This window comes from Chiloscyllium plagiosum, chromosome 26 (genome assembly GCF_004010195.1).
Source record: "Chiloscyllium plagiosum isolate BGI_BamShark_2017 chromosome 26, ASM401019v2, whole genome shotgun sequence".
Lineage (NCBI taxonomy): Eukaryota > Metazoa > Chordata > Chondrichthyes > Orectolobiformes > Hemiscylliidae > Chiloscyllium > Chiloscyllium plagiosum.
In genome coordinates, this window is record NC_057735.1 from 41,144,721 (window position 1) to 41,172,208 (window position 27,488).

Genomic DNA, 27,488 nt, shown 5'->3' on the forward strand with positions numbered 1-27,488 from the left:
CTGCATGACCTGTTGTGCTTTTCCAGCACCCCACACTCTTGATTCTGATCTCCAGAATCTGCAGTCCTTACTTTCTCCTGTATTTTTATCTTGGCTGAGTGCTTCCAATGTTTTGAAGTGGAGTCTCAACAATCTGCATAAGTTCGTTAATCATGACCAATAGAATCTAAAGCCTCAGTGGAATATCTGTGGAAATAGCATAGTCCCATTGATATAAATGAAAGTGGAAGTGTTGATTGTGTGATATCGTTGAAGAGTTAACTATTGAACGGTTAAAAAATTCGCAACCTTTGGATTTTACTTGGAACTAAAATTAAAATTCAGTATTTTGGAATTTGATTGGGGGATGGGGGGGTTTCTTCATAACATCTGATACACTTGTTCAGCTTTGCAGCAATCATATAATGTAATACTTTACCCCAGTATCTAGTGAGGAATGAGGGAGATTTTAATATGGACTTCCCCACTCTGGGTGGGTTGAAATGTTCGGCAGCTGGCCAAATCTCTTCAGGAGGCTAGAGTCACAGGGAAGTTATAAGTAAACAAAACAGTTACATAAATACTATTAGAAAATTGCCCCAGAAAAAGTTACACCAGTGCATATAATCCAATATATATGAAAAATGTATGGAATTAACTTGTACAACCATTAAATGCAAATGTTGTACAACATGAAAAAGCACATAATGCTCAATTGAGTTAACTAAAGAATGAAGCACCATTTTCCTATGTAATGCATAATTTATAGACATTTATTAATAGTTTTCTTTGGTATCTATACAGGTTTCAACTGGAAAGTAGGGCAGATTGATCTTGGTGACTTCAAGAGAAGGGCACAGAAGCGGGAGTAACCTTTATATAGTTCTGGAACCGTCATACTTAAGGAAGGAAACCATTACTGTGTCGGAGGAGTCATTCTTGTTGAATAAGAAGCTGACTTGGAGGTGGAGTTGCTTGGATTGGAAACAGTGCATACTGTGGGGGAAAGATTTGTGCTGTGGATCTGGTCTGGGAGAAAACTGGCAAGGATTTGAGGACTGGAGAAAGTCTGGCTACTTCAGGAACTTTGTTGTGACAAGAGCTGCTGGTGGGGTGTGGTGGCGTGACTACTGCTTGTACAAGGTGGGTGTACCTTCCTTCCTTGTGAGGAGTTTAATTTTATAAGTCTTCATATCTTTGGGACCAGTATTAAGATCAGCTGGGAGTGTAAAAGACTTTTGGGAATGGGCAGGGCTATAGTAACTGGAGGGTCCTTGTGGCACAGGGTATTGTGCCCACTTCTGAGCAATAAGGCCTGTGTTGAAGTCCCATCTGCTCCAGAGGTGTGTCATGACATGTCATCAGATTTTTAAAATATCTATCGTGGTTGAATGTTGCAAGATGGCAATAAATGGAGACTTGCATAAAATGGTACTGTTAGGCTGCCATGGAACTGCTGATGTTTTATAAGTTTTAAATGTATAGGTTCGTTCAGCAATAAAAGCATGAACTCTGATAAGCATATCCATTTTCATTAAGAATTCTAGAACATGTAATGCATTATGCATTATTCTGCAGCTTTGTATAATTTTGTGTGTCCTTTACGCAATGGGTATTGTGGCTTCCTTAGAGTAATGAGACACTTAGGCATTCCAATCGATTGACATTCAAACAGATGTTTCTCCCAGTTTTATTAAAACATGTGCCACTTTGAAGCCTACACATATACACTCTGCCTTTCTTGGTTCATTAAGTATTTTGTCTTTTTTTTATCCTCTGAGCCAGACTGACTTCTTATGGTAGCAGGCACATTCAAAACCTGAGAAATTGATTGTTTGTGAAAGAACTCAAATTGCCTGCTGAATGTTTGAAATAAGAACAGAATGTGCAGAAAATGTCTAGCTAGTTAATGAGCACCTGAAAGTTTAATGCTGGCCTGCCCAAACCTGTGACCAATATCCCTGGCAATGCAAGGATTCTTTCTCTTTGTTTCTTGAAAAAATATTTTTAATTTGAATATTTAGAAGAAAGCTATTGTTAGCTTTGTTATTAGCTGTTCATTTAAGATTTATCCATGTGTAGGTATTTGAAATTGGTGACATACCTAAATTAAATGACACATTAACTGGAACATTATAATTTCAATTTTATATGTAATCCATAAGGCTAAATGGTATGGGTTTATGTGAAGAGAAAATGAAAGCCTGGAGATTCCTCCAAAGTTTTAGGAACATTCTTTTTAAATTAAAAATGAGAAGTTCTATAAGGAGTTGAATAGGTCAGTTGGATTTTCACCTAATTTTACGTTTTATTCTTGCATGGCCTGTGGGTGTCCCTAGTAAGGGCCGAATTTATTCCCTTGTTTAATTGTTCTTCAACTGAGAGGCTTGCTTGGCTTCTTTGGAGGGCAGTTAAGAGTTAATCAGCAAGCCACATGACTGTGTATGGAGTCACATACGCAAGGTAAGGATGGCAGATTACTGAACCAGTTGGGTTTTAGTGATCAATTACAGTGTACAGTCACCATTATTGAGACTGGATTTGTCTTCCAGATTTTTTTATAAATAGAATTTAAATTATACTGGCTGAAATCATGGGATTCAACCCATGTTCTCAGAGTATTGCTGAGGCCTCTGGATTACTCCTCCACAGATTTTACCATTATGCTACCAATTCCCTCTTTACTGATTATGGTACCTCTTTATCAGTTGTGTATCTTTCAAAATAAGCATTCTCTCCTGACTTCCAAAGCAAATTTTCAGTGTATTTCAAATTTTTACTTTGAAACTTTGCCACTCGTGCTCCAGATTATTTTTGTCATTTGTGACATTTTTGTGGATTGCTTTTTAATTTGTTAAACTCATGCTTAAATATTGGGAATGCACAGTAAGTGAACACAATCTAAAAAAAGTTTCATTTCAGTTCTTGTGCCAGCTATCTCTTGTGCCTGTTGCATAGCTACCAGATTCTTTGAATTTTAGCTTATAGTTTTATGTATGGAAGCTTATCTAATGAAAATCCATAAGCATTGAAACATTTATCTCTCCGTTGCTGTCAAAAAAAAGGATGATTCATTTATTTATCACAAAAAGATGCTGACTCCCCCAATTGGCTTGTTCATTTTGACCCCAATGGTGGACTGTCATAAATTTTAAAGTATTACAAAATGTTCTAGTGATTTTAAACTCACTTGTAATTTAGCATATCCCTTTTTCTGAGTAAAATATACAGTATAACTGCCTTGTAATCTTTGATATAATCCCTGAATTGTTTTCAACTTTATAGGCTTCATTATTCTATTCTGGCATCATCCTCCTACCCTGGCATCATCCTCCCTATACTTGGGAATAGGTAGGAATAGTGCTCTTAGAATGGGTTGGAATGCAAGAACACTGGTATTCCATGTCCTGGGCGACGAACATAACCAAGTGATACCACTGTACAGCAGGAGCCAAAGACCCCTTTGCATCCTGCTGTGTGAATGTTGACACACTCACACTCTCACGTTGATGCTCTCATGGGCTCTTGCTTTCGCACTCAACCTACCTGCTGGTGACACGTTGAAATAGTCTAGCATTTGCATTTTCTCACAACTGGGAATACAAGGAAGGAAGTAGGTTGCATGTCATTGGGATGGTGTTCGCCTTGATGTGCAAGTGCATTGTCCTTCGCCATCTTTCCTGAGAAATTCAAAATTCCAGAGCAGTCTAAAGGCAACAATTTTACAAATCATTTGTTTTATCTTTTTTTTAATGGGGCCACCTTCTTTTAGGTTGATTTATTGATGTACTGAAAAGAAACTTAAGCTTGACATCACCTGCAAGCTTTTCTAAATAACTCTCCCTGACCTTGCTTTTTCACTTGGTTACGGCTTTTTGTAATCCTACCGCCCTTCATTCCAGCTGTTATTCATCTTTCACATGTAAACTTTTTTGTTCAATACTGATGTAACAATTCTTTTAAAATTTAGCTGTATTACCCAATGTTCCTTTTTTTTGAGCCTCAGAAATATGGACATGAGATACAATCCACAAATTACCTTCCTGATTAGATGTTACTGTTGATATGTAAATTAATTTTTTCCAGTCTGTTTTAGTTATTACTTTGTCATTCCTTTGGTTCAGCCTTTGCAGATTTTGAGCTCTCCAAGTTAGGTTACTGTTTTGACATGGAAGTGCCAATATTGGACTGAGGTGGACAAAGTCAGAAATCACACAACATATAGCCCAACAGGCCTGTTTGAAATCACAAGCTTTTGGAGCATGGTCAGGTGAAATGAAAGGGAAGCACACTGATTAAAGAAATTTATGGGCAGGGAGATCAAAAGATCATACAATGGTGTGAGTGGAGTGTCAAATAATAAGCCTCTGACAGGTGACCAAGGACGTTAGATGGTGTGAGTAAAGTGTCAATAACTGATTTAACGACTGAAGGAATGACCTAAATTCAGTTAAACGAGGCAGACAGATAATTGCAAACAAAATGTGCTGGAGACAAACCAATTTACTGGAATAACATTGAACAAAAACAGAAGCTGCTGGAGAAGCCCAGCAAGTCCAGCTGCACCTGTGAAGAAAAACCAGAGGAAGGGTCACCGAACGCTGATTTTTCTTCTCAGGTGCCAGCAGACCTGCTGAGCTCCCCTAGCAACCCCTGCCCCAGCTCCTGATTTACAGCGTTTCTTCTTCTTGGTTTTTATTTGACTGGAACAATTTGGTAGGTCTAAGAGTCGCATGCTGAGGGCCCAACCAAGGTAATATCTAATCCAAAACTGTACAAACTAATTAACGTAGAGAGATCATAACAAGTTATCAAGGTGATGGTGTCAAAACAGGACAGTAAGGAAGATTTTACAGATACTGAACAGTATGATGGGGTTACACATCGCGTGACATGAACTCAAGATCACGGTTGAGGCCACCTTCATGGATATGGAACTTAGCTATCAGTTTCTACTTGTCGTTTTTGTGTATCTTGAAGGCCGCCTTGGAAGACGCTCACCTGAAGACCAAAGGCTGAATGGCCTTGACTGCTGAAATGTTCCTCGACTGGGAGGGAACATTCCTGTCTGGTTATTGTTGTGTGGTGTGCATTCATCTGTTGTCTTGCCAATATATAATGCCCTGGGGCATCCTTGCTTGCAGTGAATAAGATAGACAATGTTGGCCGATTCATGTGAATATCCACCGTATACATGGTGGGTGGTGTTCCCATGTGTGATGGTAGTGTCCGTGTTGATGGTTTGACATGTCTTGAAGAGGTTACCATGCAGGGCTGTGTGCTGTTGTGGTCGATGTTGTCCTGAAGGCTGGATAGTTTGTTGCGAATGATGGTCTAAGGGTTGGCAGTTATTTGAGGGTGAGAGGTGGAGGAGTAAGTATGATTTTGGCGAGATGCTCGTCATCAATGACATGTTGAAGGCTGTGAAGAGTGTGATGTTGTGTCTCCACTCCGGGGGAATTCTGGACAATGGTGCTCTATTGGTCATATCCTGTGTCTGTCTTCTGAGGAGTGTTCACTTCCAGGCTGGAAGCATTCAATGGTCAAGGACAATCAGCTTCTGATCTTGAGGTAAAGCAGCCTTCAAGATTCTCAACAATGTAGAATTGCCGAGCAGAAACTGATAGCCAGGTTCCATACCCATGAAGACTACCTTAACCATGATCTTGGGTTCATCCACATGCTATTTGCAAACTTTTCCTTACTGTCCTGTTATGACATCATCACCTTTATAAATTATGATCTCTACCTTAAATAGTTTTTACAAAGTTTTGGATTACTTATTACGTTGGTTAGACTCACAGGATGGAACACTTAATACCTGTCATATTGTTACAGTTAAATAAAACCCAGAAGAACTGTGCATGCTGTTGAGCAGGGTGTTGTGGGGAGGGAGGATGTAGTGGTGGTGTGTGTGCATAGTGGGTCTGGCTGCATGTGTGAAGAAAAATCAAGAGTTAACATTTCATATCTGGTCCTTTCCTTGGTTTTCCTTCACAGATGCTGTAGGACTTGCTGGGCTTTTCCAGCAATGTTGGTTTTTGATCCATGTTTTCCATTCATTTGGATTGTCTCCAGCACCACCTTATTTTTAATATATCCTAAGAATCTCCAATACTCATTTAATCGGGTTATAGGTCATCCCTTTGATTGTTATTCAGCTATTGACTCTATACTCACACCATCTAACACCCTTGGTCACCTGTTGAGACTTAATATGCGACACTCCACTCACACCATTTGTATAATCTTCTAATTTCTCTGTCCTTGATTTTTCTGCCCATAAATTCTGTGTTCTGTGTGCTTCCCTTTCACTTCACCTGATGAAGGGGCTACACACTGAACCTGTTGGACTGGTGTTGTGTGATTACTATTTCTCAAATAGTTATCTATTTTTGCCTGTTTTTGAAATTTGTCCAGTTGAAGACTGCCTTAAAAGATGTCCTGAAAAAATCAAGGAAATCTTTGTGCTTGCATTAGATTAGATTACATTACAGTGTGGAAACAGGCCCTTCGGCCCAACAAGTCCACACCGACCCGCCGAAGCGAAACCCACCCATACCCCTACATTTACACATACCCCTACATTTACCCCTTACATTTACCCCTACATTTACCCCTACATTTACCCCTTACCTAACACCTCGCGCGCTCGCTAGCTTTCTCGCTCGCTAGCTTTCTCGCTCTCTCTCACTCTCTCGCTCTCTCGCGCGCTCGCTCTCTCGCTCGCTCGCTAGCTTTCTCGCTCGCTAGCTTTCTCGCTCGCTCTCTCTCTCTCGCGCGCTCGCTCACTCTCTCGCACTCTCTCGCTCACTCTCCAAGCAAAACAGGCCCTTCGGCCCAACAAGTCCACACCGACCCGCCGAAGCGAAACCCACCCATACCCCTACATTTACACATACCCCTACATTTACCCCTTACCTAACACTACGGACAATTTAACATGGCCAATTCACCTGGCCCTGCACATATTTGGACTGTGGGAGGAAACCGGAGAACCCGGAGGAAACCCACGCAGACACGGGGAGAACGTGCAAACTCCACACAGTCAGTCGTCTGAGGCGGGAAGTGAACCTGGGTCTCGGGCGCTGTAAGGCAGCAGTGCTAACCACTGTGCCACCGTGCCGCCCATTGTTAGTTCTCTCCAAAGTATTAAAAGTTTAAAGTCTCACTAATATAACTTGCTTCTTGCAGGCGTTCCTATTCCTTCAGTGAAACCAGTCATGGGATCCATAAAATATTCCAAGCAAAATTGTTTCTTCCCTTTAATATATTAACTAAGGAAGTAACAAAGAGGATTGATGAGAGCAGAGCGGTAGTTGTGATATATATGGACTTCAGTAAGGCGTTCGACAAGGTTAGATCTCACGGAATACAGGGAGAACTAGCCACTTGGATACAGAACTGGCTCAAAGCTGGAAGACACAGGGTGGTGATGGGGGGGTTGTCTTTCAGACTGGAGGCCGGTGACCAGTGGAGTGCCACAAGGATCAGTGCTGGGTCCACTACCTTTTGTCATTTACATAAATGATTTGGATGAGAGCATAAGAGGCACAGTTAGTAAGTTTGCAGATGACACCAAAATTGGAGGTGTAGTGGACAGCGAAGATGGTTACCTCAGATTACAACGGGATCTTGATCAGATGGGCCAATGGGCTGAGAGGTGGCAGATGGAGTTTAATTTAGATAAATGTGAGATGCTGCATTTTGGGAAAGCAAATCAGAGCAGGACTTATGCACTTAATGGTAAGGTCCGAGGGCGTGTTGCTGATCAAAGAGACCTTGGACTGGAGGTTCATAGCTCCTTGAAGGTAGATAGGATAATGAAGAAGGCGTTTGGTATGCTTTCCTTTATTGGTCAGAGTATTGAGTACAGGAGTTGGGAGGTCATGTTGCAGCGTACAGGACATTGGTTAGGCCACTGTTGGAATATTGCGTGCAATTCTGGTCTATTTCCTATCGGAAAGATGTTGTGAAACTTGGAAGGGTTCAGAAAAGATTTACAAGGATGTGGCTAGGCTTGGAAGATTTGAGCTATCGGGAGAGGCTGAACAGGCTGGGGCTGTTTTCTTTGGAGCGTCGGAGGCTGAGGGGTGACTTTATAGAGGTTTATAAAATTGAGGGGCATGGATAGGGTAAATGGGCAAAGTCTTTTCCCTGGGATCGGTGAGTCCAGAACTGGAGGGCATAGGTTTAGGGTGAGACTGGAAAGATATAAAAGAGACCTAATGGGCAACCTTTTCACACATAGGGTGGTACATATATGTATGGAATGAACTGCCAGAGGATGTGGTTGAGACTGGTACAATTGCAACATTTAAGAGGCATTTGGATGGGTATATGAATAGGAAGGGTTTGGAGGGATATGGGCCGGGTGCTGGCAGGTGGGACTAGATTGGGTTGGGATATCTGGTCAGCATGGACGGGTTGGACCGAAGGGTATGTTTCCATGCTGTACATCTCTATGACTCTATGGGCAACTTTATTCTTTATCTCTAATATTGAGTGTTTGACTATTGATTAAATGTAAGTTTGATGTTTGACAAACCAGTGGTACTATATTTATTACTTTAAAGAATGATGTCAGTGTGTATTCACACTAAACATTAATATGCAGTACTGTGAATCGGATAAATCCAATGTGAAAACCAGAACTGATTCTGTAATGAAGCAGAAAAGAACTCTGACTCTCTCCTCCAAGAACTGTCAACCAGTTTTGTTGTGGTGTCACATTATTAGATGTTTTGGTTCACGGTGATACTGCAGTCACTATCTTGTTCTGATAAAAGCAAAGTATTTCAGTTAATGGAAACCTGAATTATAAATTGTAAGTGCTGGCAAAACTCAGTAGGACAGATGCCATTTGCGGAGAGAGAAACAGAGCTCATGCTTTGAGTCCAGTATATCCCTTCTTCATGACTCTTAAAGAGTCCTACTGAACTAGAAACATTACAAAATCAGAGTTTCTCCATCCAGCACTTTGTTTTTATCTTGTGCTTATCCTGAAGATGTATTGTAAATGTAGTGTTGATGGTAATGGTGCTTAATGTATAGTATTATTAGTACCATGGGCTAGTGTATTGCAATTATTGTGGATAGTAGTTAGTAACTGTAATCAATGTTTGCTTTGAGATGGCAAGATGGTGACAAAGTACACTTTTTCAAGGAAGCAATATATTTCCCTTTCTCTTATGTGGATACGTAGTTCCATAGGAATTTGGAGGGATGTGGCTGGATCAGAGGTGGGAGGAGTGGTGGTGATGTAGCATCGTATCGGACATAATACTGATCGTTACATCCAGAAAGAACTGTAGGGAGAATTTCAGTTCTCAACACTAAACTCCATTATCCGCACAACTTCATAATTAGCAGGCTCAATGCTGCTCAGTTTCTGTACATCCTGTTATACATAGTGTATCAATTACTGAGTAGCAAAAGTTCAGTTGTCCTTTCTCCTGTGCTTCCTTTGCGAAGTTTCCTCACTGCCAAGGATACTGCTGTCGATGAATTATGACTTTACATGTCCTTACAGGCCAATAGTACCTCCACCATGTAATCATTCTTCATGTATGAATTTCAACAATGGTTGTCAGCAGATTGTATGATAGATGGGGGCAGAACATTGATTTTAATTCCATCCTTTGAGTTTTAGGGTACTGAGACCAATTGAAGTACCCATGTAATACCTTGACTTAGCTGAGGTCAAACAGCCCTCTTTGTCTTTGACTTAATGTTACATCCTTTGATGCATTTATCACGCATTACACTAGATACTTCTATCTAAAGTAATAGTCATGATAAAGTTACATTTTCTCAAGAAAGGGTCCCTTGTTAAAAATGTGTAAGCTGCACTCTGATTTGCAAGTTAAATTTGCATTTGTACTCAAATGTGAAAACAACTCTTCCTTTCTTTGCCTAATGAATATTACTGCTGCATATTTCCTTGAGAAAGTTCCTTTTGGTTCTTAGAAGAAGTTTTCATAATGTACATTCCTGGAATCAAATGACACTGGGGACTTAGTACTGTATACTGTGAATACTACTAAACATTTGAATGTATTTAAATTTACAGTACTACTTCCATTTAAATGTTTCAGAAGAAGATAAATCACCACATAGTATGTGCTTCAGTTAACTTTGGGAATACATTCACATATTTGAGTATTTCACTTCAGTTTAATAGAAGAGGTGATTGTATTGTTTCAAATGCATTGTAAGAAACATTTCTACTGAGCAGCTTGGTTAAACACACCAGTATTAATCTTTTAGGCTGGTCTATGGTTTGCTTGCAAGTATAAGGTAACATTTGTTTAGAGAATTTTTAATTGTGTGAGGTGTATTTAGTAACATCTTTGACTGCGGTGTTTACAATACTGTGCATGTGCAGAGCTGAAGTCGTGTCTTTTTATTTTATAACTTATTTTTTATTTGACAGGTATGGCCTCACAACTGCAAGTGTTTTCACCAATGTCAGTAAAGTCCAGTGCCTTCTGCAGCGTGAAGAAATTGAAAGTGGAGCCCATCAACTGGGATGCAACGGGGCAAGGCTGCAGCACAAAACATTGCAATCAAAGCAAAAATCCTTCAGTGACTCAAGTACAGACAAATCTGCCCCACCAGGCATCAAGCAGCATCGTGGTTTATGAACAAAATTTACACACCACCACTGCCTCTGGGTTGATCCCGGTTAAGAGTGCTGACAGTGGGGCCTGTACGGCGGCCTTGTCAGTTGGATCATCCAACGGAGTACAGAGCTTGACACGCAGGAGCACAGTCACGCTGTTGGATACCTATCAAAAATGTGGACTGAAGAGAAAGAGTGAGGAGATTGAAAGCAGTGGCAGTGTGCAAATAATTGAGGAACACCCACCTCCGATGCTTCAGAACACCACTGGCAGGACTGCGGTGGGTACAACTGCCACCACCACATCAACTGTAACTTCAAAGAATGGCAGTTCCACTAATGAAGGGGATTATCAGTTGGTACAACATGAAATACTTTGCTCAGTGGTCAGTAGTTATGAGGTATTGGAGTTTCTTGGCCGTGGCACTTTTGGGCAGGTAGTAAAATGCTGGAAAAGGGGCACCAATGAAATTGTGGCTATCAAGATCTTGAAAAATCATCCATCTTATGCACGGCAGGGACAAATTGAAGTGAGCATTTTAAATCGTTTGAGCACAGAGAACGCTGATGATTACAATTTTGTCCGGTCTTATGAATGTTTTCAACACAAGAATCATACCTGTTTGGTCTTTGAAATGTTGGAACAGAACCTGTATGACTTCCTCAAACAGAACAAGTTCAGCCCTTTGCCCTTGAAATATATACGACCCATCCTGCAGCAGGTGGCCACAGCCTTAATGAAACTAAAAAGTCTTGGTCTCATTCACGCAGATCTGAAACCAGAAAACATTATGTTGGTGGATCCGACCCGTCAGCCCTATAGAGTGAAGGTCATAGATTTTGGTTCAGCCAGTCATGTTTTAAAAGCAGTTTGCTCAACATATCTGCAGTCTCGATATTACAGGTCAGTGAATTGTTTTTAATTCTTCTTGGGGCATGCATCATTTTGCAATTCAGATCATCAATTATGGTAGTGATTCAATGATTAAACCAAGTTGACTTAAAATCCTTTGCAAATAAAGGTTTTGTTTTAAAGTAGAATGAGGGTTGCTGGGGAGGGTGAATGCAGAGCTTATGTCAAGCCACTTGTTTCCCCCATTTGTTTTCTTGATGCTTTCAATTTGGTCTTGGCTAAATTAACTCTCTGGCTACATTTGCATCCCACATTGAACCTGTGCTCTCATTGTCAACGTATACTTTAAAATAGCATGAGTTGGTGATAAGATTGACATTATATTCCAAGTTTTCCACTCTGTGTAGCTTTTTGGCAGTAAGATTCATGTTTTCTCTTTTCATGAATGATTTTGAAGCGAGGAGTATTAAGATCAAATCAGCAACCTCATCAGTAGAACTGAAAACTGTTGTTGTGCAAGACCAGTATTGTTGACAAAGTAAACATAGTCGCCACCACTTAATATCTACATTCACACTTGGAAGTCATTTATTGGCTAAAACACGTCAACCATGATGAATACCCATTTCAAAGCTGTTGGTTATGACATTTAAATACTATTTGGGTAGAAGCAACTGTGTTAACTTGCGAGTTTGCTTGATCAACTAAATAGTATTCACTCCATTAGACTGGCATAGCACAACCACAATAGAGCAAACTATGATATGTGTTTAGCCAAAGAATACAGCTTTAGATTCAAAATCAGATTTTATTTTGCAAAAAAACATGGTTAATCGCAGTCTTTTATAAGTAGTGTGTTTCAGCCATCAGTGGATGCAGTTGGTACCTATGAGATTCGCCAATGGTTTTTAACTCTACTCCCTTTCAAAAGGGAGGTTCACAACTAATCTGCTCATTTTATATACTTAATTTTCCGACAGATGTCTTTCTGAGGTTTTTCTGAAGTTCTGTTTAATTGCCCTTCTCCCAAATAATTTTTCAGAGCCTTTGCTTGTATAGCAATGTTTTCTTTATCCATTCATGGTTGTGGGCATTTGTAGTTGGGCTAGCATTTTATTGCATGGGCCTAACTGCCCTGGAGGTGGTGGTGGTGGTGAGGCCTGATCTTGAACTTTGCAGTTCATGGCGTTTGGTAAGGCCATAGTGCTGTTTGGTAGGGAGTTCCAAGTTATGACCCTGGACAGCAAAGGAACACTGATATAGCGCCAAGTCAGGATAGTGTGTGGCTGGGAGGGGAACTTGGCAGTGATGGTGGTCTTGTGCAGCTGCTTCAGCACTTACATCTGAAAGAAGGGAGGTGAAAAAAAGAAAGGAGAGTAATGCATTTTAAGTGTGAAGAGAAGCTAATCCAAAATCTATGTACAGATCATAATAAAATGCAATTTTTATGATTCACTGTATCTGGTATGAAATTCTTTGAGCTGTCAGGAGAGGGAAAATAACCCTGGCATACTTTTTCTTCAGAAATGCTAACTCATTGCTCATTTTGTGGTGTAAGTTTTAATTTTTGAAATGGCTCTTCAGTATATACAACATGAGTTTTAAAATAAAGTTTAAAACTAGTATTTGCATATATTTTGTTTAGTTTTATATAGCATATTGGTTGTGTGTTTGTAAAGGTGTTCAGTGGATGCATTTTATTGGAATTATTCACCAATTGCAGTCACTCATTGTGCCAACTTTATTTCAAAAATTAGATTAAATTGCAGTAAATTCAAGATGGCCTGAAGTGTACAACGTGTCCACTGCTTCATGTTACAAATTGTATAGGACAGAGTGAGGAAAGTTGAAGTGCAGTACTTAGTGTCTTAAGTTGTATTTGCTCATGGTCACACAATTGACATTCTTTTCTTCCCAAACAAGGAAAATATGTATGCTACTCATGGTTCAACAACATATTTTCATGTTTATATATACTTGATTAGATTCAGGACATTTTTGTTCACTTCTGCTTGTCATGTTTATCTGGATAAGCGATTGTTTTGTTGTTTTTTTGTCATCAAGTATTTGTATTATTTTATTTTGCAGTACAGTATAAGATTATGATTTTTATTGTTGAGTGGTTAAATCCCTTGATGGAACAATTACTGAATGTGTATATCAAACTCTGAAACAATTGGTTAAAGCATCTTGTAATATGGAGCCTTATTTTGTGTCCCTGTTTGTTTTGGTATGAAGCCATTGAGACATTACAGTACAAACTCACTATGTTATTGCATAGTGCAACAAAGTACTTGGAAAAGTTGGTCTTTTACAATACAGTCAGTTCTTCTGTAAGGCGATGGTTGAGTTCTTGTGCACCCCTGTGTTATAGAAAAATTGTGCTTTATAAGCAGCGCTTGAAGTGTTAGCGCTGTAATCACGTTACAGCCAACATGTTTTAAAAGTTCGCGCTTCAGAAACAGCCTTCCCAATTTGTCAATCACATTACAGCAAATTAGCCTTGATGATTTGCATGTTATAACAATAATTAAAAACAGAGGTCATTTGACAAGTCATCTCTGTGCTGATTCTCCATAAGAGCAAATTGACTGATCCCAATCTTTCCCTTGTAGCTGTGCCTTTTTTCCCTCTTTAGGTGATTCACCAATTCTGGCTGCCTGAGGAAGTTGTGGAGGCTGGTACAATTACAACATTTTAAAAGACGCCCGGATGAATATATGAATAGGAGGGGTTTAGAGTGACATAGGTCAAATGCTGGCCAATGAGACTAGATTAATTTAGGATATCTGGTTGGTATGGACAATTTGGACTGAAGGGTTTGTTTCCAAGCTATACATCTCTGACTTTTGCCATTGTTTCTTTAGCCAATTACCTCAAGTTAAATCTCCTCCAATTGTTGATCTTTATGCTAGTTGCAACAGTTTCTCTCTATCTATTTTGTCCAGTTCCCTTTATGATTGTGAATATCTCTACTGAATAGCTTCTTTACCTTCTCTAAATTGAGCTACTCAGGTCCACCAATCTATTTTTTCGCAACTGAAGTCATATATTTTTGGAACCATTCTCGTAATTCTCTTCTGAGCCCACTTCAACACCATTATATCCTTTGTATAGAGTGGTGCTAAAATTGCATACAAGTTTCCATTTGAGGCTGAAGCAATGTTTTTATCAAAGTTCACCATAATATCCTTCCTTTTGTACCTTATATCTCTAGTCATAAGGCAGATTTGGGCTCTATTAGCTACTTGCTCAATCTGCCCTGTCACTTTCAACAATCTCTGCATGCATACTCCTATGGCACTCTTCTTCAATACCCCCTTTAGAATTTTATCCCTCATTTTATATTTCCTTCCTGTTCAGCTTCCCAAAATCACTTCACACTTCTGAATTCAATTCGCGTCAACTGTGTGACTGACCACTCTGACAATCTGTCCATATCATCTTAAACTTTATCACCATCCTGGTTGCGAATATGACAAAGTTTTGTGGCTCTTGTTTATTTTGAGATTGTGCCCCTTACTGTCAAGATCAGATCATTCATTTTTCTTGTTTTACAATATACATTGCAGATTAATATAACAAAAGTTCTTTGTGAAGGGCTGACACTGAACAGTTAAAAATGTGAGGGATTAAGAACATGGAATAGAAGAATCAAACCTAAATGAATTAGATTTAAACCAAGGATCAGAGAAAGCTTCACATGTAGTGGAAAACCTGAGGAATTAATTTCTGAGGTTATTCAGACAGAAACTATGTCAACGTTAAATGGTTAGATTGAATATGTGGATGAAGGAAAAGGAGTCACGGGGTGAAAGCTGTGGTTAAATGTGTTTAGAACTAATTTACCTTTTAAGGGGAAATGTTGATACAAAATTGATGTCTTGAATAGTCTGTAAGCTTGTGTCGAGTTGCATTGCTTTATGGCTGAGTTGATAGTCTCCTTTATGTAACTATTGAAAGAAACAAAACTCTGAGACTTGATCCATGATCTCTGCTGTCTTATCCAAGTTGAAGTAGTTTAATGGCAATTTCAGTGGTGTGCTAACTTTGCCAAAGTAATTTTTCTCTCAATCGCAATTCAATGATGATCACCTTGCTCAGTTGTTCTCTTTTCAGCTCTAAGAGGAACAGCCAACATAAGTTCACATGACAGAATTTGTATTGGCAGTTCATATGGCACATCAGGCCACTTTGCCATTCAGTATACTCACGGTGACCGTGGGCTTCAACTCCACTTTCCTGTCTATTTGATTCCTTGCAAGACCAAAGATGTGTCTTTTAATGAAGTTGCCACTCATTCGTCTAAACTCTGTAGGGCATTGGTCCACTTTGATGAGCCTCTTGTCACAGAACAGGGATTAATTTGGTGATCCTTACACTTGGATTGAAGGCAAATACAGTTATGTTTCCTTATGTGGAGACCAAAGCTGCACACCGTATTCCAGCTGTATTTTCACCAAAACCCTGTACAATTGTAGCAAGAGATCTCTTTACTCCTGTACTCCAATTCATGTGCAATAAAGTCCAGCATGTCATTCGCCCTTCTGATTGCTTGCTTTGTGTATCTGCCACAACACCCAAGTCTCTCTCAATATCAGCACTTACAAGTTTCATAGATTTAAAAACAATCTCCATTCTGTTCTCAGGTGAATAACTTCACAAATCCTGCATTATAATCCATCTGCTATCTTTTTGCCCACTCACTTTACTTGTCTATATCTCTTTGTGGCTTCTGTATGCCTCCCATTGTTTACCTTTCCATCTAGCTTTGTATCATTAATAAACTTTTCTGTTACACTCTGTCTCTTTATCTAAGTTATTAAGTGGCACTATTCATTGCCTGCCAACTTGAAAGTACCCTGTTTATGCCCACTCTCTGCTTCCTGTCTGTTATTCAGTTAATAGATTACCCCTAACCCCATGAGCTCTTAAATTGCCTATTAATCGTTTGTGTGCCAGCTTATCAAATACTATTTGGATTTTCAGTTATACTGCTACTGCTTATTTCCCTTTTATCTACCTTGCTAGTTACATCCTTAAAAAATGTCAATAAATTGTCAATCAAATTTTTCCTTTCATAAGAGTATGTTCACTCGTTCAGACCTTTCAGATTATTTTTGCTTTTTTAAGTGCATTGTTTAGTCTTAACTAGTAAATTTCAGCTTTTTCCCGACAATTTGTTTGGCTAACTGGCATGCTTTCAATGTCTTGTAAAATGGTTTAATATTTGCAAGCTTCCAATCTGAAGGGACTATTTCCTAATCAAAGGAATTTTGGCAAACTGGTGCTAGTGCTTGCACTATCTCTTCAGTTGTGATTACTGAAAGGTGGGTTAATTTTCCAGTTTTCTTGTCACATACTGTTAGCTTGGTCCTTGTAGTACTCTATTAGAAAATTTAGTCTTCAAGCCCTACTGTTTAAGCAGATAACCTCGGCTGAGACTCCAGAATGCTATCAAGGGAGCTCTCAATTATCAAGAGTAATACCACTCAGTTTGAAATGACAAATTAAGGCCATGCCTGTTTGTGATTTTGTAAGTTGGCATTACAGACTTAATTGAAGATGTATTATGTCACTTTTCTAAAATCAGCATGTTTGAAGATGGAAGCTAAATAGAATGTAAATACAATCAGTTCCAGTGAATAAAAGAAACTAATCATTAACCTGCTTTTTATACAAAATGGTGATTTTGTTGTTTACCTAAACAGTCTTTTACACTTTAATTGTTTTTGAAATCATTTGGTTTCTGAAGAGCTATGATTAGACTGTATGTAACTTTATATCTCTTCCAAAAACACAATTAACTTGTCAACAATTGTGCCAGTAAGGAAAATGACATTAAGTGAAGTGAATTAACATTCAGGTCTAAAGTTTAGCATTTCCCAGTGGCATTGTAAAACAGACTTTGTTACCTGCTTTTACTAGGAATTTTTTGCTGTTTTTCATTATTTTGAATGTACAATATTTGCAATGAGACATTGTAACCTACAACAATGTATAAAAATGGACCATTTGTAATGCAAGGCAATCAGTTACAGATGTGCTCAATTTTCAGGGTGGTTTTTTTGAGTGTGTGACAGATACACTGATGACTGGAAATGAAGCATGTACTTCTGACTCATGCAGGAAAGTGTGTGTTTGCAGTGTATGTTTGAGCAAGAGCGTTTTGAGGTCACAGTTTTGAGTGGTCTTGGACTTCCCGTTACATTGCATTACCATAGAGCCACCTAGTTCTTGTAAAATTAAAACTTTGAAAACAGTTATTTTTTTCAAAAAGTACAGACCTACGTACTTAAGAATCTTTTCTCTTTAAGGAAGTATAAGATCACATTAATCTTAATATGTAATATAGCTAACCACTATTGTTACCAAACATTTCATCTAGTGGATTGCAGAGCTATTGAGGTGAGGAGGATCTCAGGTTTGATGCTTCAGTGGAAAATTAAGCATAAATTGGGAAATTGGACACTGCAATTAGTTTTAATCACTGGGGAAGAGAAAGTCAGTTCAGACAAGCTTCTGTTTGTGGTCCAGACACCAATGATGGAACTATGTGTTTTTTTTTATTTAACCCATTTTTCTAATAAACTTGTCAAGCGATGACTATACACCTCCAGGTCAGGTGGTACTTGAACTAGGGCATTCCAGTCCAGGGGGTAGGAACCCAATCACTATGCACAAGAGGGCCCCATGGTAGATGATAATGCTTGTGTGGGGTACCAGAGGTAGCCCTGTGTCTGTGGGAATTCTCTCAAGAAGAGAGGATATTGTGAGAAAACAATAAACAATTGGCGCACGGTGGCACAGTGGTTAGCACTGCTGCCTCACAGCGCCAGACCTGGGTTCAATTCCCGCCTCAGGTGACTGATTGACTGTGTGGAGTTTGCACGTTCTCCCCGTGTCTGCGTGGATTTCCTCCCACAGTCCAAAGCTGTGCAGGTCAGGTGAATTGGCCATGCTAAATTGCCCGTAGTGTTAGGTAAGGGGTAAATGTAGGGGTATGGGTGGGTTGCGCTTCGGTGGGTCAGTGTGGACTTGTTGGGCCGAAGGGCCTGTTTTCACACTGTAATGTAATCTAATGTAATCTAATCTAAGATTTACTTTTTTAAAAAATTGATCAGGCTTTTGTTATTGGAATATTGTGTGCTTTCTCTGGTTGTTCTTTGGAATTGTGAGGTCCCTAACAGCAGGTGGTGATTGGTGATTGCCTAATCTGAGAGTCTCTAAAGCAAGCTGTTTACTCAATTAATAGAGCATTGTTGGCCAGATGAGCATTTATTGCACATCCTTAATTGCCCTTGAAAAGGTGGTGATGAACAGCTTTCTTGAACTGCTGCAGTGGAAGGGATTCTCGTTCCAAGATTTTAATTCAGTGATAGTGTTGAAACAACTCAGGAGTTCCAAGTCAGGATATTATCAGACTTTGAAGGAAATGACTGCACTTGTTGAGGTTTTTCATTGAAAGCTGCACGCATATCTTGAATGATAAGTCCAAAGTCTAGAGAGCCAGCTGGCAGAACTAAGCCTTTGTGAGACCATCTCCTCCATGAGGCATGCAATTTACATGAACCTACAATGAATTAATTAGCCACCAGTTGGAATCTGTTTTCTTTCCTCTTTTGGAAGAGATTAGAACTAGGTTAAGATTCAGTTTTTTAAAAAAAATTAGGGGTAGGGTTCTTGTGGTATAGCAGTGGTAGGGACACTACTGTGCCTGATGACTTCTGAGGGAACTATAAGCTAATGTTGATCAGTTTTTTTTCCTAATGCTCATTGCTTTTTAATCTCTTTATGGTTTAAAAAAAAATCAGAGCATAACACTTTTTCTGAAAGTGAAATGTTGCAATTTCTGACTAAACTTTTAATTTGGACTTTGGGAGCAAATGAGTTTAAAAGTTTGCACAAAGTTGAAATTAAAATCCTAAAGCTTGTATCTATAGTTTTCAAATTCTCTTGCCTTTTGATTTTCAACTGAGAAAATCTGTCAATTAATGCTCAAAATATATAAATTTAAGTTGTTTGTGGATGATGACAGGCTAGTCATGTGAATCTTGAAATTGTTGAGTCATTATATAGGGTGGAAGTAGATGATCCTTGTGCTGGAGAGACTATTCTGAACTTTTATCTGGTGCAGAAACTTGGATGCCATCAAACAAAGAGGAACAGTGATTAGATACTGAGATGAAATGGATGTGTGAAGTAATGAAAAAGGACAAAATTAAGAATTAGTCCATCAAGGGTTAGGGAGCATTGTGGAAGCTTCAAAGCAAGTGGCGATGAAGAGATTGCAATGGAATGGCCAACTGATGCGGAGTGAGGAAATATAATGCTTTTAGTGTTGGAGGTGAGACTACTTGAATGAAAGGAGAAAGTGAGGACTGCAGATGCTGGAGATTAGAGTTGAAAAGTGTGTTGCTGGAAAAGCGCAGTTAGGCAGCATCCAAGAAGCAGCAGAGTCGATGTTTCGAGCATGAGCTCTTAATCCGGCGATGAAGGCCAAATGCAGAGATGTGGCCGTGGGAGACTTAAATGCAGTGGATTGGAAAAGGATTTGGGTGACTTACAGGAACAAATTGAGTAGGGTGTGAAACAACGGGATTGTGGAAACCCTGTGTAAAATGGAAGGACCTGAAAGAAGAAAATTGTAACTAATCCATGACTGTTCGTTGAATAAACAGTCTGACAGTGAAGCAGTTGTCACGAGAAGTAACAGTGTTAGAGCTTGATCGACCAACTGATGTGGAATCTAGTCCTGTGTTTTTCATTAAAGTTGTCAAAGGTACAGCATACATATGCGGGTAGAAGCCAACGAGTACTCTGGGGAATCTGAGACCAGATTGTAGAGGCATGAAGTGGAGTAATACTAGAGAACTTCTGCATGCAGTTTGACAAGAGGGGATACAAGCTTGCAAAAACAAAGTACTTGGGATCAAGAATTTGGTGACATTTGATCAAACCTGTTTTTCACTTACCCATTGTTCTGGCATTAAAATTGATTAATGTTTCTCATAGCTTCCTGTAGTCTGATAAAATGACGACATGGTTAAAAAAAAACCCTCCATTCTTTGCATAGTTAACTGCATATTATCAAAACTAAATAGCAGAAACCATGTTTTTCTCTTGGTGAAGCTGTTTTTGCACAATAAATATCATATTTTGTAGAGGTATCTCTTGAATACTTGGGGCCACATCCTGAACACAACTGAGCTGAATAAACTGCAAATGGGGTGCATTGCAATTACCTTATTAGTATGGAAATTTTAGCTACAGTAATTCAGTTATAATCAATGAAGAAACATTGTCTTGAAACAAAAACAGAAATTGCTAGACAAACGCATCAGGTCTGGCAGCATTTGTGGAGAGAAGTCAGAGTTAATGTTTTGAGTCCAGTGATACTTGACAGAGGAAGAGTCACTGGACTTGTAACATTAACTCTGCTGTCTCTCCACAGATGCTGCAAGACCTGCTGAGTTTTTCCAGCAGTTTGTTTTTGTTTTAGATTTCCAGCATCCCTTAATTCTTTATTTATTGATATTAGTCAATCTTCACTTTTCAATACCTTTAGACAAAACTGTTTAACATGTTGTACTGTCACCATCGCTAGTACAAGTTGAACTAACTTAGTGTGTGTTGTACATTTCTGCTAAATACCAATCCTGATTTATGCTGAACCTACTGAGATCATCAGTCCAATTTCTCTCTCCTTGTGATGCGATTAGTATTTTTGATGATTGACTTAATTTCCATGGATTCCAAAATGTAGAATTTTTTTCTCTAATAAATAGATATTTACTCGAGTATAATGCTTGCTTTTGCTTTCTCTCCTGCTGTCATGAGGACCTGGAATAAAAGCTACTGGAGAAGTAACTGACTTACAAAATTATCACCAACATTTAAACTAAACAGCTGATCTGAAAGCAGGTTGTCTAAAAGCCTTCACAAAGAATGTTGTTTCTTTGCGCACATGTTGAACAGACCTTATATTGTAAGTCACTGATAGTGTGTTGTTTTAAAATGTGCTGCATTCTTGAATCCCTGATTGAAAATGTAATAACACTATTTGATGAGGTGCAGTGTAAAATTATATAAAGTTTTTGTTTCATTTTTTTCCACCCCCTGTCTGGCGCCGCCACCACCTTCCTTCTCCTCTCCACTGTTGCGATGTGGGATCTCTGCAGTTGCTTCATATTCTTTGTCAACCAAGCCAATAACCAACAAGAAGATTTTCTAGCTTTCATGTGTGCCCATCTGACATCCACAGTTGTGCACTTTCCAGCATGGGTTGTTTGGATATGATCAAGAATTGGAATTTCCATTGCTGTACTTTGCTACCAACGTATTGCAATTCTAGGGCTGTTGAGATCACCTTGGCTAAACTTAACAAAATAAAACTAAATCGGCATAGACCAGGAATTTGACCTGGATCCACTGGTCTGTGCGCTGTCGCATGTTGGTTTTATCCAATGAATTAATGAGGAAGCTGCCTGCGTTTTAAAAGTAAAAGGCAGCTAGTTGACAGAATTTATATGTACCTTTCACTTGCATTTACAATAAATGTTGGAATGCAAACAGCATCTTCTCTTTTGGTCTGACATTGGTCTTCCAGCTTATGTGTAAACCTTTTATTGATTTGATTCTTATTATGAGTGAATTGTGTTTATGCAGATTACAAAGTTATACATTTATGTAATGCAGTGGGTATATTGTACACTCTCTGTCAATACACCTTTAAATGAAAATGCACCGAAATTTAGGGAGTGGGTAGCAATGCAAGAACTGGTCTGTAAAATGTACTTCCAAATCAAGAATTTCCCCACAGTAGTGAACCCTGTAATTTGCAAATAGCTAGCATATCCAGACTCCCTGAAGATTTGCAGCCAAAACCAACATCTGTGGGAAGCCTAACCAAGTTATGTAACCCAAATATTTGTGGTGGGGGAGTCCAAAACTGGAGGGCATAGGTTTAAGGTGAGAGAGAAAAGATTTAAAAGGGATCTAAGGGGCAACGTTTTCACGCAGACGGTGGTGTGTGTATGGAACGAGTTGCCTGGGGAAGTGGTGGAGGCTGGCACAATTGCACCATTTAAAAGGCATCTGAATGGATATATGAATAAGAAGGGCCAAATGCTGGCAGATGAGACTATATTTATGCACGCTATCTGGTTGGCATGGACGAGTTTGGCCGAAGGGGCTGTTTCTGTGGTTATCTCTATGACTATTTGTTAACATTGGTACGATTGCATTTCCAAAATATTGAATAATGCATATTGCTAAATTGCTTTACAACTGTTTTTAAAGAAACCAATACTTCAAGCTGTTCAAAATAATTGAATTACGGTCAGCCTTCTAGTTCCCATTGCAATAAAATAACACTACCTGACCTTTTCCATTTCCATTTAGTCCTTCTTAAAACTCCACCACCTTACTTTTTCTTTTCTGTGGACTTAGCATTCATTTTCTTCTTATCTTTTAAGCATCCTACATGCTAATACTTTAAAGATGATGACTTTGTATGTGTTTGTTTTCTGTTCTGTGCTGAAACTGCTATTTGCATCCTATTCAATGCCATAGACGAATTTGCACATCGCCCTCACTTTGCAGAATCATATTGTCCTGCCCCACATCTCTGTTCACTTTTAAACATTGAATTTAAACATGCATTTTTAAATCCTTTGGGTTTTCATCTTTCTCACTTCCTCTCTTTGATCTCTTGCTTACTCTCTTTCGTGCTCTCTGTCTGATCCGCCCCCTCTCCCTCCCATTAATTTCTTGTATCTCACTGGCACTCGCTCTTGGTCACAGGCTCTTTTTGCTTGACACACTCGCTGTCTCTCTGTCTCTGTCTGTGTGCCCGCCTGTCTGTGTGCCCGCCTGTCTGTGTGCCCCTCTCACTCTGGCTGTCTCTCTCTCTGTCTCTGTCTCACCTGCGCGCCCGCTCTCTCTCTCTCCCTTGCGGGCCACTCTCTCTGTCTCTTCCTCTGCGTGCGCATGCGCTCACTCCCTCCCTCCTTCGCGTGTGCTCTTTTTCTCTCTGTCTCACTCCTATCTCTAACCCAGCTTGCTGGGAATTGTATTACCTTACTTCTCACTTGTTCCTTTTTCCCATATTCCCAGTCCCAGCATTGCTGGCAATGCCTTCATGCATAATCTCTGAACAATCAAAACAATATACTGGTTATGTGTTTTTCTAGTTTAGCCGGTAATTTTTGGATTAAAGCCAGGTTATGCACCAGATAACTATTTGGTCCTTTTTTGCGTATCTCTTTTTAAAAGAATCAGTATTTGTTGTTTCACCAGGCTTCTTGACCAAGTTGAGAATTTTGTACCCAATTTAAACTTTATGCATGTGTGGTTAAGTAATATAATCATCCACAAACAGTTTCAAGATACAGTAATTTGGGAGGATGCTTTACAGAATTGTAGAAAGTGCAGGTACATTGTGGAATAAAGTTGCTTTGTAAAAGTACAGTTTGGTTTGATCATTCAATACGTTGTGACTTGTAGCTGCTTATATTCAAAAAATTCAACATTAGACTTGAACCAGGGCAGGATCAATCTGGTATGCTCTATATGTTCACTATTTTCTCTGTTTGTAACTGACATGTCTTGTGTAATTTATAAAGTTCATGGAATATTACTAAATGGAAACTTTGTTCAGTGCACTGAACTGTTGTTTTGTGTGGAAGACGTGTTTGGTTCTACCATATAAGAAAACAATTTGATTTAGTGGGTTGGAAAATTTGAAGGTGTTTTCCAGGTTGTGCTATCACACCTAAGATGGATGTTGACAGAGGCCTGGGTGTATAACTTTGGTATGAGGAGCCTAGAAACTTGCAGTGTCAACAATTTAGTTTCCTGTCATCAGACGTGTTGTTTACTTGATCTGAGAGTTTTGGTGCACTCAAAGTGCTAATTTCAGTGAGTACTAAATCCTGGCGTAAAGTCAGCAGTTTCTTAAATTCTTCAAATTACTGTCTTGTGATTAAATGATTCAACAGAAATTCCATTCCATTGTTTGTGTTATCTCTTAAAATGACCAGAATCTAGTGATGTTACTTTTCTATAAATCCGCACATTATTTTGATGCCGCAAGTTTTACTTCACGTGGACTAAGCTATTATTAAACACTCGTTCACTGACCCGAAATAATACGAAATAAATTTGTATTGATAACAGTGATAGTTGTGTAGGGATGTCTGTCTGTTCCTAATGTTAGCGCCCATTCTGTCACCAGTCAAATGCAGCAATATGTCTTGACCTCAGTCTAAAGAGTTTCTGTTCAGTTACTTCTCCTCTTCCATCTCCTCCACATTCCTCTCACTGTACTCTTAACTGACTACACAAATATTTTTGTGTTTCTGTTTGATATGAACAATTAATGCTGAAAATGTACAGCTTTCTACTTCTCTCTTAAAAAGTTGGGTGCCTGGCATAAAAGTGCAGAGACAGGAATTATGTATTCAGGCCATGTATTCTTGAGGTTTGGCTTCTGACTAAATATCTCAACAAAAGCCAATGAAAAATATATGTAAATAGTGGAGTTTCTTGGCTATTAAGCAAATTGATAACTGATGGTCACTGTAACCCCTTCAACGTGTAAACAAAAATCAAAGCAAAGTTAGTTGACTTTCACTGTATTGGAATAAGAGATAGCAAATCATATACATTGATACATTGTATTTTTCAACCCAAGTAACTCCTTGTCCAGCTATGTTGTTGAATGGTTGTAATTGTCATATGTTGACTGACTGATTTGGATGGCTAAGACCAAGTGTAGATCTCACCAAAAAGAGCACAGCACAACACATGAATATTTCTGGGTTCAGTTGGGTTGTTGATGACATTTTCAACAATTCGGGATGGCAGAGTTGATCTGTGCAATGACTGAGCATGGAGGTGTTAATTTTCATTACTTTTTGCCCAGTTTGCTTGAATTTCATTATGGGCTGTACTTATTTGGAGACATGGAAAATGTATTTGACAAGAATGTGATAGAATATGCAGTTTTATTTGTTTCTTGCTGAACAAATTAAGATTTTATATGTTGAATTATATGGAACGTGAATTAGTTATTGTTTGTTTTTAGAGCTACTCCTATTTAGATCAAATAATTGGTTAGCTGCAGGGTTGTAGCCAAAATGCTTGTGTGATCTTAATACTTGAGTGTCATTAGTTTGATCTCACCTGTGGTTGTCTCAGATATTTAAACTTGGGTTTTATGCATGCAAGAGGGAGGAAACCATCTGTGATGTTAAAGATCCAAAGCAGTCTTGCTTTGTATCCAAGTTAAGTTGTAATGCAACTCCTTGTATTGATTGTTCGATTTGGACACTTTGCCTGTCTGTGTTATTGGCCCAGATCTGGGAGGTCAGTGATGGAGTGGTGCTCATGCCTTGCTGCTCTTACAGCCATCACTGACTGTGATGACTTTGTCATCGTGTTCAATGTAGAACTCTCCCATTGGGCATCTGGGGCATGGATGAGCAACTGTGTGGTTCATCAACCAATCAGATTAAAGAGGCATGACTGAGATAAGAGTCCAAACCAGAAAGCATAGATTAGAATGAGGTAGCAAGGTACTTGAGATCTGAGATTGTGTTCTGTTTCCTTTGAGTTACCACAAACCCAGGTTGGGCTCCCAGACTCAGGACCAACAGTGGAACCAGTGAATTTTCATTGCTGATGACAAAGGAGCTGGAACCTTGAGGAACTGTTACTGAAAACTTGGATTTCCTTTTAAGCACGTGAGAAACATTAGACGTGCGCTGGATTTTGAGGTGTGAATAAATGAACGGAGGATCTGCCCGGAGGCAGGTCACTACAGTATTAAATTAGGATATTTAATTGTAAATCCCGATTAGAAAGCAAAAGGAGTTGAGGGAGGAAAAAGGCAGAATCTAAAGACTAAGAAAAAGACAAGACAAAATCTTAATATGAAACTTCACACAAAATAAGTTTGACAGTAATTCATGGCTCCTCATACCATTTAAAATTTACTTACACCTAAATGCAGCACTAGTCCTAACTTTTTTCTGGCATGGTTATTAGTTTTTTTTAATGCAAAGTCTAGGCTACTGTAATGATGTACTTTGTGTTCTATTTTGGATGATTTGACAAAGATTGTGTCTGATGATTCTTCTCAATATTTTGAGCTGAGTTCACATTGCTTGGAAGTGACCTTTGTCCAGGCCTTTGCCACTGCTACTGGGATGTATGATGGTGTGATTGGCCAGGGAGAGGTTTATGTGATGGAATGTTAGCAGAGGATGGTGTTCAGAACAATTTGGAGTAATGGCACTGAATATGTATGTCATTTTTGCTTCCCATTGGCAGTCTAGTGTGCAAAGTCATTCTTCTTGAACATATTTTGGGAAATATTGCCTTCCATGAATTGCTTGCTATCTTAATGATTGCAGAAGTGGACTAAAAGCTATTTGAGCTGGTAGTTGGAATCATTATGAAATGGTTTACTCCAACTTTTTGTTTTAATATATTTACGAATAGTTATACTTTTCTCCGAACTTGGTTTCCATTATAAATTGCTGGACATGTAATTGAATGTACCTAATTAATCTTGCCACTCAGTAATTACACTCTGCTGAAAGCAGTGATATTGCATTGCCTCCCCTGAGTGATTGTGATGTGACCAGTTAATCTAAGGTGCTTCCATTATCTTTGTGGACATAGGAATTTATAGTGCAAAAGAATAACAAACATATGTGACAAAAATAAAAATTTTTGAATATAAAATAGAAATAGTTATTAACTCCACTGTTGAAGTGATTGTCTTGTGTTTCATAACTTCCCCCATTATGTCTCTCTATGACTTGGTTCCATACTTTAATTTTCCACTACTCCTGTGAAGCACTTTGAGTCATTTGATTGTTAAAGTTGCAATGTATATAGGGTGTTGCATGACAGTGCTAATTATATTCAGTTATGGATAGGCAAATTGTATCTTTGATCTTCAGATCTTGGAAGTTTCAGTCAGGAAAGAAGCCATTTGATCAACTGTGCTCTAGTACACAA

General features: G+C 39.0%; 1 protein-coding gene across 4 annotated transcripts in view; it reads left to right on the forward strand.

The window, feature by feature from the left end:
• The first annotated feature begins 783 nt into the window (after nucleotides 1–783).
• The window catches only part of LOC122563288 (homeodomain-interacting protein kinase 1-like), an 88,764-nt gene continuing 62,059 nt past the window's right edge, over nucleotides 784–27,488 (forward strand). For all 4 annotated transcript variants that reach the window (XM_043716988.1, XM_043716989.1, XM_043716990.1 and 1 more), the window contains exons 1-2: nucleotides 784–1,122; nucleotides 10,415–11,507. In XM_043716988.1, coding sequence (XP_043572923.1) covers nucleotides 10,417–11,507 — 1,091 coding nt within the window. In that variant the 5' untranslated portion in view covers nucleotides 784–1,122; nucleotides 10,415–10,416. The remainder of the gene's footprint in view (nucleotides 1,123–10,414; nucleotides 11,508–27,488) is intronic.